This window comes from Chiloscyllium plagiosum, unplaced genomic scaffold, assembly GCF_037043375.1.
Source record: "Chiloscyllium plagiosum isolate Xiang-an unplaced genomic scaffold, Cpla_swu_hap1 HiC_scaffold_16, whole genome shotgun sequence".
Taxonomy (NCBI): Eukaryota; Metazoa; Chordata; class Chondrichthyes; order Orectolobiformes; family Hemiscylliidae; genus Chiloscyllium; species Chiloscyllium plagiosum.
The window spans coordinates 9,836,339-9,856,276 of record NW_028270154.1 but is presented as its reverse complement, the minus strand read 5'-3'; the positions used below and the strand labels follow the sequence as shown (position 1 = coordinate 9,856,276).

General features: G+C 44.1%; 1 protein-coding gene and 1 pseudogene across 1 annotated transcript in view; one reads left to right on the top strand and one right to left on the bottom strand.

Moving 5' to 3' along the window:
• Positions 1-38: 38 nt before the first annotated feature.
• ik (IK cytokine) overlaps positions 39-19,938 on the top strand; it is a 45,947-nt gene continuing 26,047 nt past the window's right edge. Inside the window, exons 1-10 of the mRNA XM_043703080.2 lie at positions 39-163; positions 1,390-1,456; positions 3,272-3,364; positions 5,010-5,069; positions 7,480-7,647; positions 8,624-8,738; positions 10,262-10,332; positions 14,030-14,076; positions 16,789-16,952; positions 18,327-18,435. Coding sequence (XP_043559015.1) covers positions 148-163; positions 1,390-1,456; positions 3,272-3,364; positions 5,010-5,069; positions 7,480-7,647; positions 8,624-8,738; positions 10,262-10,332; positions 14,030-14,076; positions 16,789-16,952; positions 18,327-18,435 — 910 coding nt within the window. The 5' untranslated portion in view covers positions 39-147. The remainder of the gene's footprint in view (positions 164-1,389; positions 1,457-3,271; positions 3,365-5,009; positions 5,070-7,479; positions 7,648-8,623; positions 8,739-10,261; positions 10,333-14,029; positions 14,077-16,788; positions 16,953-18,326; positions 18,436-19,938) is intronic.
• LOC148147475 (uncharacterized) lies at positions 291-1,167 on the bottom strand (annotated as a pseudogene).

The following is a 19,938-nucleotide window of genomic DNA, read 5'->3' as shown; positions in this document are numbered from 1 at the left end:
GGCAGGTGGGAGGCAGAGCCAACCTTGGCTGTGGGGGGTTGTGGGATAGGTCTCTGGAGTTGGGAGGACTCCGAGTGTTTGGTGATTCTCTGGTGGGATCGATTTCTCAAAGTTGTTGTGATCGAGAGGTTTGGGAACGGATCCAAGATGCCGGAGAGAGACAGTAAGTGACCGGCGCTGCTCGGTTTCCCGTTGGGGGATGGTGAGGGTTGATAAGGCCCGAGGCCTTGGGCTGGAGTTAGAGCACAGGCCGGGACTGCTCGCTGAGGCCTAGTGCCGGGGTATACGCCTCACCCTCGGTTCCTCAGTAACCCAAGCCCCCTGAGTAAGCGGGTCGCGGATTCAAATCCCACTCCAGAGACTTGGAGGCAAAATCCAAGATGACACTTACAATACAGCACTGAGGGAGGGCCGCACTGTCGGAGGGTCAGTGCTGAGGGAGTGCCGCACTGTCAGAGGGTCAGTACGGAGGGAGTGCTGCACTGTCGGAGGGTCAGTGCTGAGGGAGTGCCGCACTGTCGGAGGGTCAGTGCTGAGGGAGTGCCGCACTGTCGGAGGGTCAGTGCTGAGGGAGTGCCGCACTGTCGGAGGGTCAGTGCTGAGGGAGTGCCGCACTGTCGGAGGGTCAGTGCTGAGGGAGTGCCGCACTGTCGGAGGGTCAGTGCTGAGGGAGTGCCGCACTGTCGGAGGGTCAGTGCTGAGGGAGTGCCGCACTGTCGGAGGGTCAGTGCTGAGGGAGTGCCGCACTGTCGGAGGGTCAGTGCTGAGGGAGTGCCGCACTGTCGGAGGGTCAGTGCTGAGGGAGTGCCGCACTGTCGGAGGGTCAGTGCTGAGGGAGTGCCGCACTGTCGGAGGGTCAGTGCTGAGGGAGTGCCGCACTGTCGGAGGGTCAGTGCTGAGGGAGTGCCGCACTGTCGGAGGGTCAGTGCTGAGGGAGTGCCGCACTGTCGGAGGGTCAGTGCTGAGGGAGTGCCGCACTGTCGGAGGGTCAGTGCTGAGGGAGTGCCGCACTGTCGGAGGGTCAGTGCTGAGGGAGTGCCGCACTGTCGGAGGGTCAGTGCTGAGGGAGCGCCGCGCTGTCGGAGGGTCGATGCTGAGGGAGCGCAACACTAACGGAGGCTCGGTGCCAGAGGAGATAAAGCAGTTGGGAGGTCGGATAAGATTGCATAGCTCTTTTTCTGCCAGACCCGATAGGCCGCCTCACGTGAAGGAGAGGGTGTATTTCGCAGTCTTACCTTCTGTACAAACCTGAGATGGGCTATTTGCAATCAATCTAGCTTATTGGGAGTCTTTAACTTTTTTTCCATCATGGGTTTGGATTTTGCTTCTCTTTTAGCAGCATCAGTCAGGATTGTTTTTCAAAATCTGTCTGCCTTTTTTTTTCCACAGATGAACCGTTTTCAAATCCTTTGGCGCCAGATTCGCACGAGATGGAAGATACTCGGTCACTGAATCAGTGAGTATCACCGACAGCTAGGGAAAGGAGGTCTCAGTAATTTCATCCACTTACCTGGATCAGTTCTTTGAAAGTGCTGTCCAATTTATCCCAAGCCCTTTCAGTAATTCCCCTTCCAATAATTATGCCCTTCTCTTCTAAAAATTAATTTTGGATCTGCTTAAAAGGCAATGCATTCCAAATCATCAAACTTTTACCGTGTTTGAAAAAGGCTGTAATTCTGTTAGCTGGAGCAATGAATGCCTTGAGCGTGCTCTGACAGTGGAAGCATTGCTGATTTACGTTGCTCCATGGAAACGGAAGAGTTGTGGCTTTTCTTTTTGAGCTCTGAACTGGCACGATAAATATTGTGTGAGATAATTTACCCATTCGCAATAATGGTCTTTGTGATGCCTGAGTCCTTGTGGTGCAGAGGTAGTGTCCTTGTCCCAGACCAGCAAGGCCTGGATCCACGTCCAAGTTGATCCAGGTGTGTATTATAACATTTCTGAACAAGGCGATTAGAAAATTTAGGTTTATACAAAAAATAAAGCAAGCCCAACCCCCTTTTGAAAAACAAATCTTTGAGAATTAGGCTTCCTGATCCAATTTATCCCTCCGAAATGAATGAAATTTTCAAACCTTTGCATGCTCACTGCAGATTCCTGCATAGCAGCAATTACATGCATCTACGTCATGGATCATAGTGACCATATTTAACCATAGTGATCTATCACCTGTAGTTGGGAATAAAATTTGAAAAACCCTTCTCGCTCCGGTTCTTAGCCAGTTATTAATGCTGTCACTGAAGGCAGACGGTGGTAACGTTCTTGCCCTATTAGTCTGTTTGTCTTCCAAAAATATATATCAGAACCAAGCAGCAGATTTCAAATAAAGTGTTTCGTTGATAAGTGTGTGGTCCTTAGAAGAAATGATTTGTTTTCATTGAAGATGTTTAACCCTGAATTTTTTTAAAGAATACATTCGCGTTAGATGTAAGGCAATTTTACTTTTCTTTAGAAGCTTGTGGTTGCTTATTTAGACTACTGTGGATTGTCTAAGTTGCTGTGGTAGAATTTGTCAGAATGTGAGCAGAATTTTCGTAGCAGTTTGTTGGATGTTGTTTGGACTGATGACTCCATACTGAGATTGAAGTTCTTTCAGCTTGCTGCTTCCAGACTATCAACTGGTGGGGAAAAAGCCTCAAGGAAGAGCTGCACCATTGCCATAACTCAGCATGGTAGAGAAATACAAAGGAACCTCCATTATCCAAAGCACATGGTCAGGGACTATTTTGTTCGGTTAATCAAATGCCGGATAACATAGTTAGTCATGCATCGGGACCTTGCAATCTTGTTCAGATAATCCGAAATTGGGTAATCAAATGCATAATAATCAAGGTTCCTCTGTACACTCGACTGAATGCCTCTTCGTTTGATTAACTTTATCCTTTGGACTAGACTTTACTTTTGCAACCCCATTATTCTATTCCCTCTGCTCATTTGTTATCAGAATATGAGAGCAATGATTTGAAATGAACTAAACAAAACCACAACTAAAGAAATATTAGATGTGGTGTCGTGGTTGTATTAACTGATAACTAGTACTCCAAGTTTTCATGATTAATCCAGATAATGTTGGGTCGTGCACTTGAATGAAGACTTAAATATTAAGATCATTATTTTCCCCCTCTCTTCAGTTCTTGAATTTTGATGTACATGTGTTTGTATATAGGGTTTTCTAGTTAAGATATGGTCCAGTGATATACTTGCTGATGTGACCACACCAAGGGATATTGTCACACTGTTGTTAAAATGATAATGTTACTTTCACTAGATCCAAGCTGACCAATGAGGACTTCCGAAAGTTATTGATGACTCCACGGTCAACACCATCCTCAGCTCCACCTTCAAAAACCCGCCAACATGAGTAAGTCCAATGGCAGAGTCAACGATTTGAAGAAGTTTTTGTTTGCTTTTGATTTGATAATTAAAATACATTTATAAGTAACTTCCAGTAAGGTCAGCAACTGTTAGTCCTGTCAGTTTTTACCCTCCTTGTGTGACAGTGCCAGGTGGGATGGATAGATTGGTGGGTGGAAGACTTGTTAAATATATGAGGCCAAGACTCTGGCTGGGGAGTAAGGCAGCCTTGGCGAGCCACAGGATTGGGTTCAACAAAACCGCAGCTTATCTTCTCCATACAAGGTGATTAATGCAATCATCTTTTACAATCCTTTTGACGATTTTAATCATCATTTCCTTTTAAAATAGGATGAAGGTATTTAGTTTGCGAATTTCTCTTCCTCAGGAAGTATTGGAGTTATTGAATATGTTCACAACTGAGTTAGAGAGAGTTTTGACTGAGAGCTAGAGGCTAGGGAGTCGAGGGTTACCGGGGCAGGCAGGAAAGTGGAGGTGGAACCACAATCAAATCATCTGTGATCTTAATGAATAAAGTCAGAAGTTACACGATACCAGGTTATAGTCCAAGAGGTTTATTTGAAATCACCAAGCTTTCAGAGTGCTGTTCCTTTGTCAGGTGTTGTGTGACTTCTGACTTTGTCACCCCAGTCTATCACCGGCACCTCCACATCTTATTGGAGAGTAAACTGAAGGGGCTGAATGTTTAACCCGACTAACTCCCATGTTTATCTCCTCTAGTTAAAGGTTCCCAAGCTGTGACAGGCTGTTGCTGATGGGATACCTGCTGTAAGGGATTTCTGGCATCTTGTGGGGAGAAAGGAGAAACAGGGCATCCAGTACAAATCCCTCATATTTGGACCTCTCAAGTGTAGGAACCATTCATCTTTTCGGCTTTAGTATTCATGCAGAATATTTGGGTTGTCTGCTATGCAAAATGCACGTGCAATATACGAAGCTCTCTTGCCTCCGTTTCATGAAAAGGGATCCAATCTTGGGGCGGATGTCTTAGAAATTTGTTTTTCTGCTGATTTTTTTTTTCGTGACTTGTCAATCCAATCCAGTTTGCTCTGGAACCACCCAAATGTTAGTACAAACCGAGCAGCAGCTAATGTTAAATAATCAAGGCAAGCAATGTGAGGATCCCAAGGAATAATCACTGGCAAACGTAGAAGGCAATGTAGTGGACCTCCACTAAATTATAACCACAGCTTTAGTCTTTATTTCACTGAAAAAAAGCTTCCAAGGAAGACTGAACCTTAAGCAGATTCAGAATATATGTGCTCCAAGTAAAAGCAGGTAGAAATGCAGACATTTCATTATTAATGAATTTGGGAGAAACCTCTTTATGTGAGTAATGATTAGAATGAAACTCACTGCCTTAACAACTGGTTTTGGTGAATAGCGTTAGTTGCATTCAAGAGGAATCCAACAAGGGAGGAAAGGGCAGAAGAATATGTTGAAGGGCTGTGGTAGAGAGAAATGAGAGAGCCTTCATATGGAGAATACACATCAGAACAGGCAAATGTGAATTCACTGTAAAATTATGCATGATCTTTTTCTGACTCTTTCACTCTGGTCTTTAATGAATCTCTGATGAATGGTCTGAGCATTCTGTTTGTAATTTAATGTTTGGTCATGTTTTGTCACAGGATGCCAAGGGAATACAATGAGGAGGATGATCCAGCTGCTCGCAGGAGGAAAAAGAAAAGGTATGCTGGATAAGACTACCTTCAAGTAACAACATGGTCATTATCTGTCCCTCCCTGCTCTCTCAACCACCCTCCCTCTCATCTTCCCTTTTCAGTGGTTGAAGTTATTTGGAAAGATTCTCATCTCCATATACTGATTGTGATTTCCCACCATCTACATGTAATTGAGCAACATAGATGAAGGATGAAAGGCCAGCATACAGGACATCAAGAGTAGGGAAGATTATAGAGTTTTTAAAAATGTATTCTTTCACAAGATGTGGGCATTGCTGGCTGTCCGGGATTTATTGCCTATAATTACCTGGCAGAAGGCAGTGGCACACCATATTCTTGAGTCCTAAGCATTCATATCCCTTTGCCACCAATGTAAATCCCCCCATCAACAGGATGTACAGCACTAACTCATCAAGGCTTCTTTGAGAGCACCCTCCACCATCTAGAACGATAAGGGCAGAAGATGAATATAAACACCAGCACCTGCAAAATTCCTGCCGGGTTACTCAACATTCTGACTTGGAGCTTTATCACCATCCTTCACTGTCGCTGGGTTAAAATCCATGAACTCCCTTCCTCATAGCATGTACATATGTACACCAGGGACTGCAAAATTTAAGAAGGCAACTCACCAATACCTTCTCAAGGATAATTAGAGATAGGTAACAAATACAGGACAACAGGCTTTGGCAGTTACACCCACATCACATGAAAGAATACAGTACTCAGACCTACAACTTAGATGGTAAGAACATCGGAGAGGAATATGCACTTGAGCCCCATGAGCCTGCTCTGCCATTTAATGGCTGCTCTCATTTCAGTCTCAACTCCACTTTCCTGCTCACCTATCCATGACCCTTTGACCTATTACTAATTAAAAATCTGTCTATCTCCTCAAATTTGACCCAGCATCCACACACTCTGGAATAGTGAATTGTCCCTTGAGAGAAGTAATTTCTCTTCATCTCTGTTTTAAATCTGCTCCCACTTAGCCTAAAACAATGACCGCTTATTCTATATTGCCCACTTGAGGAAACATCCTTTCCATGTTTATTTTGTCAATCCCCTTTAGCATCTTGTATACCTCAGTTAGATCTCTCCTCATTTATTTAAACCCCAAAGAGTATAGGCCTAAACTGCTCAATCTCTTTGGAACTAGAACCAGTCTGACTCTAGGTTGGGATACAGACGGACTCTAACCTCATACCTTTAATGCATTGTCTGAGCTGAGATGTTACCTTTTATTATATACTGATAAAACCTTTAGTTATCTCAGAGCTGTGACTTGAAAGAAATTCTGGGATTTACATATTAATCAATTGAAACCTGCATCCCCATTCTAAATGTTTAAAGACTTAACAGCAGTCTAGTGCAATACATTGCATTAGCTGTATGACACTTTGATCTTTTACAATAAATTCTCTATCCTGCCCCCCTAGCTACCTGACAAAGGAGCAGCGTTCTGAAAGCTTGTACTTTCAAATCAACATGTTGGACTATAGCCTGGTGTTGTGTGATTTTTTTTTTTTAAACTTTGTCCACCCGAGTCCAACACTGGCACTTCCACATCAATCTGTCTTCATAAGACGAACCCGTCATGTCTGGAATCAATGTAGTGCACCTCCTCTGAATCTAGTGCCTCCAATACAACTACGTTCCTCCTCGAATAAGGGAACCAAAACAATAGGCAATAAATTTTAATTTGGGTGTATTAAGGTTACATGTAGAGGAGGCAGACTGCATGCAAGGTGGTCTTTTTGGAGATAGGAAAATGCAGAGGAGCCAGGAAATGGTAAGTGAGTTTTCAGAGGATAGTGTCATCAAATAGAACAGCTTTTTCTTGGATTTTCTCTTTACCATGGCATTTTATGTTAACACGTGAATGGAAGTGTTTTTAAACAAAAAGCTGTATTGGAGAGAAGGCTGGTAAACCTTATTTGATAATTAAACATCGCCGAGAGAATAAACTGGGGGGTGGTGGACAGATGGTAAGTTTTTCTATTTCTTCCAAGTATCAATTCTTTTCCAAATTCGAAACCACAATTGAAAGCTGCTGCAACTGCTGTTTCAGGCAACTGCCGTTCCAGATCAGAATTTAATTTCCATAAGAGACAGATGAAGACTAAATCTGTTTCTGATGTGCCTCCAGTGTGTTCTGCAAGCTTCAACTGAGCGAGTGTCCAAGTGTTCATTTCCAGTTAAGGGCTGTTTTATAATGTGACTCCTCATCGACATGGAATGAGATGGGAGGCAGTCAGAACACACTTGGTTTGGAACCATGGTAGGTAAGTGACGGAGAGAGGGGGAAGGCGCTTCTCACTCCCAAATGTGCTGAACCTGATTTGGACCAGTGTGAAAGAGCTAGCGGTCTCTGTGTTCTGTCACTCAGCTGAACTTTCCTCTGATTCACTTTCAGCTATTACGCAAAGCTGCGACAGCAGGAGTTGGAGAGAGAGCGTGAGCTAGCAGAGAAGTACCGTGATCGAGCAAGAGAGAGGCGAGATGGTGTGAACAAAGATTATGAAGAAACAGAGCTTATCAGCACAACAGCAAACTATAGGGCAGTTGGACCAACTGCAGAGGCGTAAGTGTATCCTAGAGTCAGACACTCAGCACATCAATTCTGTACTATCAAAATATACTCCGACCTATATTAGTCCCACTTTCCAGCAGCAATACTATGCATTGAATAAAACCAACCATGTACAATAGCAAAACTTTACGGAACGTATTGACCTATGTGATTTTAAAAACAAGTTTTACATCAGCCAGTAAGCCACAACAATTATATGTTTAAAATAACAAAAATTTCAAAAGTTGATATTTATAAACGTATGAATTAGAAACAGAAGTAGGCCACTTCATCCCTCAAACCTGCTCCACCTTTCAATAAGATCATGGCTCACAGTTGTTTGGCATTTCAGAACTAATTGTCCTTCGACAAGTTTCCCCATCCTGTTAAGGTGTACTAAATACAAGAACCATTCTGTGTAGCTAATGCCTTGTTAATATTCACTTGTTTCTTTTGTACTTCAGCCCTTCTATGTCCCATCATAAGTGGGAAAGGTAGACAGTTAGTACTCAGCACTGACTAATTTAAATCGAGCTGCAGGTCAGAGGAGGGCTGGAAACTGCTCAGTAAATGCTGACTAGACAGAGGAACTTACTGATATATAATGACCGTAATGGGAAAACCATGTTGCTGTGAACCCATTTCAAGTGCTGCAACGATTTCTCATTTTTCTCTCCCTAAGAAGAGGCTGCTAATACCTGAGACCATCCCAATTTCCTCAGTGTGTGGAAAAAGCTGGTGAAGCTTAGTGCCACTCAGAACAATTCAAAATGTAATTTCTTCTGTTCACTCTGAGTCTTTCTGGGGCCAAACTTTGGACATGACAGTGGTGATGTTATAAAATTGTAATTTACTTTTTGAAAGCCATAGCTATTTATTAGATTATTTTCTTGGTTTAAAAGTACTTTCAACAAACATGCATCCTCATTTGTTCTGAAAATCATCAAGTCTTTCCTGTGGTTCATTTCTTTGTTTCTTTCTCATACAGGGATAAGTCTGCTGCAGAGAAGCGACGCCAACTGATTCAGGAATCCAAGTTCTTGGGTGGTGACATGGAGCACACTCACTTGGTGAAAGGGTTGGACTTTGCCCTACTGCAGAAGGTCAGCACCTTTTCTCTTAAAGTGAAAAATGCTGACTAAATTCAGTGATGAAGAACTGCATTGAGCCATCTCCAGGTTACTTGGATATAGCTGACATTAATTTGCAGTTCTACCATCAGTTTCTCTGAAAATGCATATGACTTGAGTCACTTTTTCCTTTAGTGTCTGCCATGCCTCAATGGAAGACTGAATGTTCAAGCTCCACTGCAGAGACTTCATATAATCTAGACTGAGTCTTCAGTGCAGTGCTGAAGAAATGCTGCACTGTCAGAGAGTCCATTTTTCAGCTGAAAATGATTTAAACCCAGGCATCTTTTACACTCTCAAGTGAACATAGTAGATCCCATAAACTGAAAAGCAGTAGGGCAGTCCTCCCCATTATCTATCCACCATTACCTAAAAATAATAGATTATCTGGTCATAAATCCCGAGGAAGCTTGCTATCTGGAAATTGACTACTGCCTTTCACTTCAACAGTAGTGGCAACTATTAAAAAATAATTAATTAGCTGTAAGATGCTTTGAGACAACCAAGTTGTCAAAAGGTGCTAAATTGTTGTATTTTATTCCTGTTTCTGTGAGCTGCCGCAAGATTTAGTGGTGCACTTCTGGTTAGGATGATGCCTCCTGGCAAAGTAAATGATGTAGAATGTTAATTGGGGAAGAGTTCACAGTCTTGGTTTTTGTCCCCTCTCCATCATATGTAAGTCTTTGCTCTTACATTTGCAAACTTTCATCTGTGGTTTTGATTAATTTTACTTTTTTGTTCACTGCCATGTTTCTGTGAGCTTGGCTGCCCGTTGGAGCAGCAGCATGAACTGGAGGCAGTACCCTAAGGGCATCTGTCAAACCTTACACCATCACTAACCTCAGTCCTGACAAATCACTTATTGGCTGAGTCAAGGCTACATTATACCCAGGTGGACCCCATATTCAGGGTTGATAGTGGGATGCAGGAACTAAAAGAAAAACAAAAATTGGAAAATATGAAGTGAAAGGAATGGGGAACAAAGAAGAAATTAGGATTTAAGGCTTGAAAAGCTATCTTAAGAACCATTTAACTCTATTTCAAAAATAGAAACTGCTAGAAAAGCTCAGCAGGTCTGGCAGCATCTGTGGAGAGAATTCAGAGTTAACGTTTCAGGTCCAAGTGACCTCCTTCAGAAGTTCTGAGAAAGGGTCACTTGACTGGAAATGTTAACTCTGATTTCTCTCCACAGATGCTGCCAGACCTGCTGAGCTTTTCCAGCAGTTTTTGCCTCTGATTTATGGCAAGTACAGTTCTTTTGGTTTTTATTTAACTTTGTTACTGTAATGAACTTCTGCCATCTCACTAGTTTTTAATTAGGTGAGGGAATCTCTGGTTTGGTGGAGCCAGGTATCTTCAGCTGTCAGAAGAGTAGGGATTACTGCAGTCATTCACCAATATTTCTGCATCTGGCTATTGTTTGTTTTTAGTTAGCAGATTGAATTCAGGAAACAATTCAGGTCAAGCTAACTAATTATGTTTGATGTTTTTATTAGGTCCGTGCTGAAATCACCAGCAAAGAGAGGGAAGAGGAAGACATGATTGAGAAAGTACAGAAGGAGGTGAAGTAAGTGATTTGAAATAACGTCACAGCAGTAGTGAAAGGAAAAGTTTAATAGGATTTAGCGTGAAGACCAGCATTTTGATTGTGCAAACTTAGGTTATACAGCAAGAAGATACTGAACAAGGTAAGATTGGCTGAGGTCAGTGATTGAGGAGAAAGTGAGGTCTGCAGATGCTGGAGATCAGAGCTGGAAATGTGTTGCTGGAAAAGCGCAGCAGGTCAGGCAACATCCAGGGAACAGGAGAATCGACGTTTCGGGCATAAGCCCTTCTTCAGGAATGAGGAAAGTTTGTCCAGCAGGCTAAGATAAAAGGTAGGGAGGAGGGACTTGGGGGAGGGGCGTCGGAAATGTGATAGGTGGAAAGAGGTCAAGGTGAGGGTGAAAGGTCAGACTGGGGTGGGGGCGGAGAGGTTGGGAAGAAGATTGCAGGTTAGGAAGGCGGTGCTGAATTCGATGGATTTGACTGAGACAGGGTGGGGGGAGGGGAAATGAGGAAACTGGTGAAATCCGAGTTCATCCCTTGTGGTTGGAGGGTTCCTAGGCGGAAGATGAGGCGCTCTTCCTCCAACCGTCGTTTTGTTGTGGTCTGACGATGGAGGAGTCCAAAGACCTGCATATCCTTGGTGGAGTGGGGGGGGGGGAATTGAAATGTTGAGCTACAGGGTGGTTGGGTTGGTTGGTCCGGGTGTCCCAGAGGTGTTCTCTGAAACGCTCCGCAAGTAGCCGGCCTGTCTCCCCAATATAGAGGAGGCCACATCGGGTGCAGAGGATGCAATAGATGATGTGTGTGGAGGTGCAGGTGAATCTGTGGCGGATATGGAAGTTTCCTTTGGGGCCTTGGAGGGAAGTGAGGGGGGAAGGTGTGGGCGCAAGTCTTGCACCTCCTGCGGTTGCAGGGGAAGGTGCCGGGAGTGGAGGTTGGGTTGGTGGGGGGTGTGGATCTGACGATGGAGTCACGGAGGGAGTGGTCTTTACGGAATGCTGATAGGGGAGGGGAGGGAAATATATCCTTGGTGGTGGGGTCCGTTTGGAGGTAGCGGAAATGACGGCGGATGATGCGCTGTACATGGAGATTGGTGGGGTGGTAGGTGAGGACCAGTGGGGTTCTGTCCTGGTGGCGGTTGGAGGGGCGGGGCTCAAGGGCGGAGGAGCGGGAAGTGGAAGAGATGCGGTGGAGGGCATCGTCGACCACGTCGGGGGGAAAATTGCGGTCCTTGAAGAAGGAGGCCATCTGGGTTGTGCGTTTTTGGAACTGGTCCTCCTGGGAGCAGATGCGGCGGAGTCGAAGGAATTGGGAGAATGGGATGGCGTTTTTACAGGGGGCAGGATGGGAGGAGGAGTAGTCCAGGTAGCTGTGGGAGTCGGTCGGTTTGTAGTAGATGTCCGTGTTGATTCGGTCGCCTGAGATAGAAATAGAAAGGTCGAGGAAGGGGAGTGAGGAATCTGAGACTGTCCAGGTGAATTTGAGGTTGGGGTGGAAGGTGTTAGTGTAGTGGATGAACTGTTCAACTTCCTCGTGGGAGCACGAGGCGGCGCCGATACACTCATCGATGTAGCGGAGGAAAAGGTGGGGGGTGGGGCCAGTGTAGTTGCGGAAGATGGATTGTTCCACATATCCTACTAAGAGGCAGGCATAGCTGGGGCCCATGCGGGTGCCCATGGCTACTCCTTTCGTTTGGAGGAAGTGGGAGGATTGGAAAGAGAAGTTGTTCAGGGTGAGGACCAGTTCAGTCAGTCGAAGGAGGGTGTCAGTGGAAGGGTACTGGTCGGTATGGCGGGAAAGAAAGAAGCGGAGGGCTTTGAGTCCTTCGTGATGGGGGATGGAGGTGTACAGGGACTGGATGTCCATGGTGAAAATAAGGCGTTGGGGACCGGGGAAGCGAAAATCATGGAGCAGGTGGAGGGCATGGGTGGTGTCCCGAACATAGGTGGGGAGTTCTTGGACTAAGGGGGACAGGACGGTGTCAAGGTATGCGGAGATGAGTTCGGTGGGGCAGGAGCAGGCGGAGACAATGGGTCGGCCAGGGCAGTCAGGTTTGTGGATTTTGGGCAGGAGGTAGAAGCGGGAGGTGCGGGGTTGTGGGACTATGAGGTTGGAGGCGTTGGATGGGAGATCCCCCGAGGTGATGAGGTTATGGATGGTCTGGGAGATGATGGTTTGGTGGTGGGGGGTGGGGTCATGGTCAAGGGGGCAGTAGGAGGAGGTATCTGCGAGCTGGCGTTTGGCCTCAGCGGTGTAGAGGTCGGTGCGCCAAACTACTACCGCGCCTCCCTTGTCTGCTGGTTTGATAGTGAGGTTGGGGTTGCAACGGAGTGAGTGGAGGGCTGCGCATTCCGAGGGTGAGAGGTTGGAGAGGGTGAGATGGGTGGGGGAGAACAGGTGGCGGTTAATATCGCGGCGGCAGTTGGCTATGAAGAGGTCGAGGGCAGGTAGGAGGCCAGAGGTCAGAGATTGGAAATGTAGAGTATGCTGACTCTCGGGAGACCACTCCAGCCAATTCCATTTCCCGCTCTCCCTGTAGCTCTCCAAGTTTATTTTCTTGTTGGTAGTTACCATTCTTGTACAGTATGGTTCAGAGAAGTTTTACCAGACTAATGGAATGGGCAGATTGCCTTTTGAGGAAAGGTTGAACGGACTGGACTTGAGTTTATTGGGTCTAGAAGAGTAAGGAAATAAACTGTTCCTTTGTGCAAATCTAGGGTAATATTAGAGCCAAGAAATTCAGGACTGATAGTAAAATACGCAATGTGCTGGAAATCTGAAATAAAAATAATAAAGTGCTGAATAAACTCTTCAGGTCTAGCCGCAGCAGTGGAGAGAGAAACAGACAATATTTTGAGTCCAATGGCTCATCTTTGATACACAGGTTCACTTCAAGTTCTGTCAAACTTGTTGAGTTTCTCCAACACTTCCTGTTTTTATTGGGGATTGATGTCAGACAGCACATCTTCATAGAAAGGGTAGAGGAAATCTGGAACTCTCTCCCCTTCAAAAGATTTTAAGGCATGGGGCCAATAGAAAATGTCAGTTTTTTTTAAAAAATTCATTCCCTGAATGAGGGCGTCACTGGCCAAACCAGCATTTATTGCCTATCTCTAATTGCTCAGAGGGCAGTTAAGAGTCAACCACATAATACCACTGCACCATTGCCTCCCCTCATTAACAGTGACAGAATTTTGATAGAGAACCAACATGTGTAGATTGATTAATATGCAGGTTTCACAAACCCTGATTGAATTTTAGAACAGATTTGATTTATTGATTGATTTATTTTTATCACATGTACTGAGGTATGGTGAAAAGTGTTGTTTTGAGTGTTAGACAGGCAGATCATACCATACAAAATGCTACCTTGATGCAGAACTAAGTGCAGAATACAGTGTTACATCTGCAGAGAAGGTGCAGAGAGGGAGAGAGATTAGAATTAACATTTGAGATGAATGGTCTCCTTCGGTTCCTCTGACACTACGTACCAGGAATTGCCTACACGGTTTATTTGGTGCTATCTGTAACTTTTAGTTGATAATCAGTTATATACATGACCAGACCAAAGAGAGAGACACTTTGAATGTTTTCAATAATGCCTATCTGGGAACTGGTTAGATGTTTGAATGTTAAAGTGAAATAATCCTCTCTGGAAATTGTCCAGGTCATTTTCAATATGGATGTTAATTAATATGCATTTCTAATTCTCTTAGAAAAGATGAAGATCCAGAAAACAAAATTGAATTTAAGACTCGTTTAGGTAAGCAGCAATAGCTTTGGACACCATAGCACATATGTGTTATCAGTGCTCCTGATGTGGGAGCAGAAATAGACCATTTCACGCCTTGAGCCTGCAGTGCCATTCAATAAGACCGTGGCTGATCTGTTTGTGTCTGCCCCCAATGACCCTTCATTCCCTTTGTCTAACAAGAAACTATCACCACTGAGTTAAATGTCATGACCTTGCCTCCACTGCCTAATGAGAGACAAAAAAACCTGCAGATGCTTGAATCCAAAGTAGGCAAGCAGGAGGCTGGAAGAACACAACAAACCAGGCAGCATCAGGAGGTGGAGAAGTCAACATTTTGGAGATAACCCTTCTTCAGGACTGGGGGTGTGTGTGAGGGGATAAATGGAGGGGGAGGGTTTGGGGTTCAAGAGAGGGACGGAGTGGGTGAGGTAGGGGTAGGTGAACACAGGTAGAGGCTACAGCCTGGTTGGTTAAGGGGAGGAATGAATCCGGTTGGGAGGGAGAGGGACTGGAAAGAGAGCCGGTGGGGAGCGGGGCATTGGAAGGGAGGATATTTGTATTTGGAGAACTCAAGAGTTCCAAAGTCACTTCAACTCTCATGTAAAATATTTCTTATTATCTCTGTTCTTAAATGGCGATTCCTAATTTTAGAATCCACACCCACCTGAGTTCTGGACTCACTTATAAGATGAAACATCTTATCTACATCCTGTCTTGTCAAGATCATTCAGGATCTTAAACACTTCAAACAAGTCACTCCTCACTCCTGTAAACTCCACGTGAAACAAGCTCAGCCTGTCCAACCTATATGACCTCTAGTTCTGGATTCTGCCACAAGAGGAAGCATCCTTTCAGCATGCACCCAGTCAAATCCCCTCACAATCGTTTGTTTCAAATAAGTCACCTCTGATCCTTCTAAATTCCAAAAGATAGTGATCAGGCCTTTCCTCATAGTGCAATCTACCCGTTCCAGGTATAGGTCGTGTATACCTTCTATGAACTGCTCCCACAACATGAACGTCCTTCCATGATGACTGGTACTATACACAAGAATCAAGATGCAGTCTCACCAATGTTCTGTATGACTAAAGTGTAACCTCCCAATTCTTGTATTCAATTCCCCTTGCAATAAGACGTAAGATTTTATTGACTTTCCTGATTATTTGCTGTGATGCATTAGTACATACAGATCAGTCTCTACCTCCGAGCTCTGTAGCCCCTCATCATTTGGATAATATGCTTCTATTATACTTTCAGCCAAAATGGACAACTTCACAGTTTTCCACATTGTACTTTATTTGCCAGTTCTTTGCCTATTCGATTAACCTATCCCCAAAATTCAGTAAGCTTGTTATATCATCTCCACAATTTACGTTTCTACCGATCTTTGTGTCATCAGCAAATGTAGCTAACATACCTTCAATTCCTTCATCAAAATCATTTATAAAATTTGTAAAGAGCTAAGGTCCCTGCACTGACCCTTGTGGCGCACCATACTTGACACCTGCCAGCCTGTAAAGGATCCAATTATTCCTACTCTCTGCTTCCTGTTAGCAAGCCAGTCACCTATCCTTGCCATTATGTCACCCACTGCACTATGATCTAGCTCCCTCTTCCTCAAGAAAAGTTGATGAGGCTGGGGAGTTGAGAAAAAAAATTCAAAACTCAGTTTGATAGATTTTTGTTAGGCAGAGGTATTGAAGGCCTCGATCTGACTGAATATCGGAATTGACCGTATCCCCTTCATAACAGCAACCATTCATTATTAATAGAACGCCATGAGTGATGTAATGAAGAAATTAGGCTGATACTTAAAAAACTTCCCTTTGAAGTTTTCTTAGAATGTTGTGGTTCTGTTCGCCGAGCTGGGAATTTGTGTTGCAGATGTTTCGTCCCTGTGTAGGTGACATCCTCAGTGCTTGGGAGCCTCCTGTGAAGCGCTTCTGTGATCTTTTCTCCGGCATTTCTTAGGCGGTTGGCACAGGAATCCCATTTCCTGGCTTGTCTTAGCGTCTCTCACCCGTAGGTGTTCAAGGTTTGTGCGAATATTTGTAGCTCAGGTGCTCGTTTTTGTGGTTCTGTTCGCCGAGCTGGGAATTTGTGTTGCAGACGTTTCGTCCCCTGTCTAGGTGACATCCTCAGTGCTTGGGAGCCTCCTGTGAAGCGTTTCTGTGATCTTTTCTTCGGCATTCTTAGAATCCATAGAGTCATAGAATCCCTACAGTATGGAAGCAGGCCATTCAGCCCATCAAGTCCACACTGACCCTTCAAAGAACATCCTACCCAGACCCACTCCCCTACCCTATCCCTATAACCCTGCATTTCCCACGACTAATCTACCGAGCCTGCACATCCTTGGACACTATGGGAAATTTAGCATGACCGATCTACGTAACCTGCACATTTCTGAACTGTGGGAGGAAACCCACACAGACACAGGGAGAACATGTAAACTCCACACAGTTGCCGAGGGTGGAATCGAATCAGAGTCTCTGGGTGACTGTGATATTTCTGCAATAGGCACAGCACCTCAATCTACATCAGAATCAGTATATTCCTTATCTGGCCATGTGCTGTACTAATTGAGCATAGTCCCCATAGTATCACAGTCTGTGTTCATTGCACACCAACACCAGTATTGAACATTTTTATCAGCAATGTTGGATTCAGTTACAAAGGCAGCATTTAAACTTATCAACTCAGTCTTTTGTTCCTTTCCAGGGCGTAACGCATACCGTATCCTGTTTAAAATGAAGCCCCAAGAACGAAATGAGCTGTTTTTGCCAGGGCGCATGGCATATGTTGTGGATCTGGATGACGAGTACGCAGACACAGATGTACCTACAACATTAATCAGGAGCAAAGCTGATTGTCCTACAATGGAGGTGAAGATCAGCCATACAATAGCAGATGTTTATAACTTGTCTTAACAGATCTTAAAGGAGCATTGAGGCCTTGCGCAGGTTTACATTAGTGGTGGGCTTTGGGAGAATGATACAAAACTTCTGTCTCAATCACACACTCATGTTTAAGGGCAACCTGGTACCCCCTATTGACTGACATGAAATGCAGTAACATGATTGTGAAACTATAAGTCGTGGTAACAGAGTAGAATTAATGGAGATGTATTTGGTACTTTGTATTAGAATTTTCTAAGTGCCCTGCTATAATCGCTTCAGGAGAATTTGGTATTTTTCATTTTATTTATGTTAAACTAACTGATCTGTCCCGTAGTTTACGATTTTTCTATCTCCTTCCTTGAATAAAGGAGTTAAACCATTTTCAGGTTCAAGAGAATTTTGGAAAATTAAAACCAAAGGATCTGCTACCTCAGCAGCCACTTCTTTTAACACCCTAGAAAGACATCCATTGGGTCCTAATGACTTGTCAGCCTTTAGTTTTAATGGTTTTCTCAATGCCCCTTTTCTGGTGATTATGGTTGATTTAGGTTCCTTCCTCCCTTCCTTCTCTTGATTTAGACATATTTCCCTACCATTTCTGTCATCTACAGTGAAGAAAGAAACAAAACATATGTTCAACATATTAACCACCACCTTATTTCTGTTATTAATTCCCCAGCTTCACTCTCTGCAGAACCAGCATTTACTCTCGTAACTCTTCATTTTTAACTACTTATAGAAATTCTTACCAACTGTTTTTATATTTCTAGCTAATTTTCTCTTGTGATCTAATTTCTCCTTCCTTGTTACATTTTTCATCATCCTTTGCAAGTTTTTAAATTCTGTCCGATCTTCTGACCCACCATGAATCATCATAGAATTGTACATTTTTACTTTCAGATTAATTTCCTCAGCCATGGATTGTGTATCCGGCTCCTAGAGCCTTTCATTCCCAGTAGAGTGTATCTTTGCTAACCGTTATCAAATATGTGCAGAATGTCTACCACTGCATTTCTTCTGACTTACCCCTTATTTTCCCAGTTCATTTTATCCAGCTTCATCTTCATATCCTAGTAATTGAGTTTAAGTTTAAAACCAGTAGTTCGCAAAATTTTCAGATGCTTTAAATGTCATTAGCAGCTTGTATTTCTACAAAATATCTGCAAACCCAACGAGAAGTTGTAGTAAAATTCTATTCAGTCTGTAAGGTGCAGAGAAATATCTTGCTAGCTGCCAGTTGTGCTGATGCTGGGAAATTTGTCCCTCATGGGAGTTGTGTCCCGTGTTGATTTTTGCTTGCTTTGTACTTTTGATGTAACTTATTCACCTTATTGTGATCCGTCTGTTCTTTCTGCTCAGGCACAGACAACCTTGACCACAAATGACATTGTGATCAATAAGCTGACTCAGATCCTGTCCTACCTGCGTCAGGGTACTCGTAACAAGAAGCTGAAGAAGAAAGATAAAGGTAACAAAGTTTGTGTGAAGATTTGTAGCTCGGGTGCTCGTTGTTGTGGTTCTGTTCGCCGAGCTAGAAATTTTTGTTGCAAACATTTCGTCCCCTGTCCAGGTGACATCCTCAGTGCGTGGGAGCTTCCTGTGAAGCGCTTCTGTGGTGTTTCCTCCGGCATTTATAGTGGCCTGTCCCTGCCGCTTCCGGTTGTCAGTTTCAGCTGTCCGCTGTAGTGGCCGATATATTGGGTCCAGGTTGATGTGTTTGTTGATGGAGTTTTTGGATGAGTGCCATGCTTCTAGGAATTCCCTGGCTGTTCTTTGTTTGGCTTGCCCTATAATGGTAGTGTTGTCCCAGTCGAATTCATGTTGCTTGTCGTCTGCGTGTATGGCTACTAAGGATAGCTGGTCGTGTCGTTTCGTGGCTAGTTGGTGTTCATGGATGCGGATCGTTAGCTGTCTTCCTGTTTGTCCTATATAGTGTTTTGTGCAGTCCTTGCATGGGATTTTGTACACTACCATTATAGGGCAAGCCAAACAAAGAACAGCCAGGGAATTCCTAGAAGCATGGCACTCATCCACAAACTCCATCAACAAACACATCGATCTGGACCCAATATACCGGCCACTACAGCGGACAGCTGAAACTGACAACCGGAAGCGGCAGGGACAGGCCATTATAAATGCCGGAGGAAACACCACAGAAGCGCTTCACAGGAAGCTCCCAAGCACTGAGGATGTCACCTGGACAGGGGACGAAATGTTTGCAACAAAAATTTCCAGCTCGGCAAACAGAACCACAATAAAGGTAACAATCTCACAAAATGCAAGTTTCTGCTGCAGGCTTTCGAAGCCTGTGTTTTACTGAGCACAGCATTTTGGGAAAGATCTAAAGGCCTTGGAGTACAGAAGAGGTTTCCCAGGATATTACCAGGAATGAGAGTCTTCATTTACAAGGAGAACTTGGAAAAGCTAGACCTGTTCTCCTTGGAACAGTGAAGATGGCAGAACTGGTTTTCAAGATGGAGGAAAGGATTTTGATAAGTAAAGAAATATTGTTCCCTTTGGCTGGTGGGTTAATAACTAGAGGTCATAGATTTAAAATCATTGGCGAAGAGACGTGAGCAGGAATCTTTTTACTGTGCCACGACACTCTGGTAGTGCTCTGGAAGCTAAGCCTCATTATTCCTGGAGTTGTCACAAAAGTTAAAGCTTTTTAAGTGTCTCCAATCCAAATTTCAATTATTGCTCGTTCAAACAGCTGTGTGATTGATGCTTAGCAACACTGGAGCAGGCGTAAGTTATTCATCCCCTTGAGCCTGTTCCACCATTCAGTGAGATCATGGCTGATCTGTGGCCTAACTGTATATGCCTGCCATTGTCCCATATCCTTTAAATCTTTGTTGAGCAAAGGATTTATCTATCTCATATTTTAAATTATCAACTGATGTAGTATCAACCACTGTTTATGGAAGAGAGTTCCAAACATCTCCCACCCTTTGCTTGTAGAAGTGCTTCC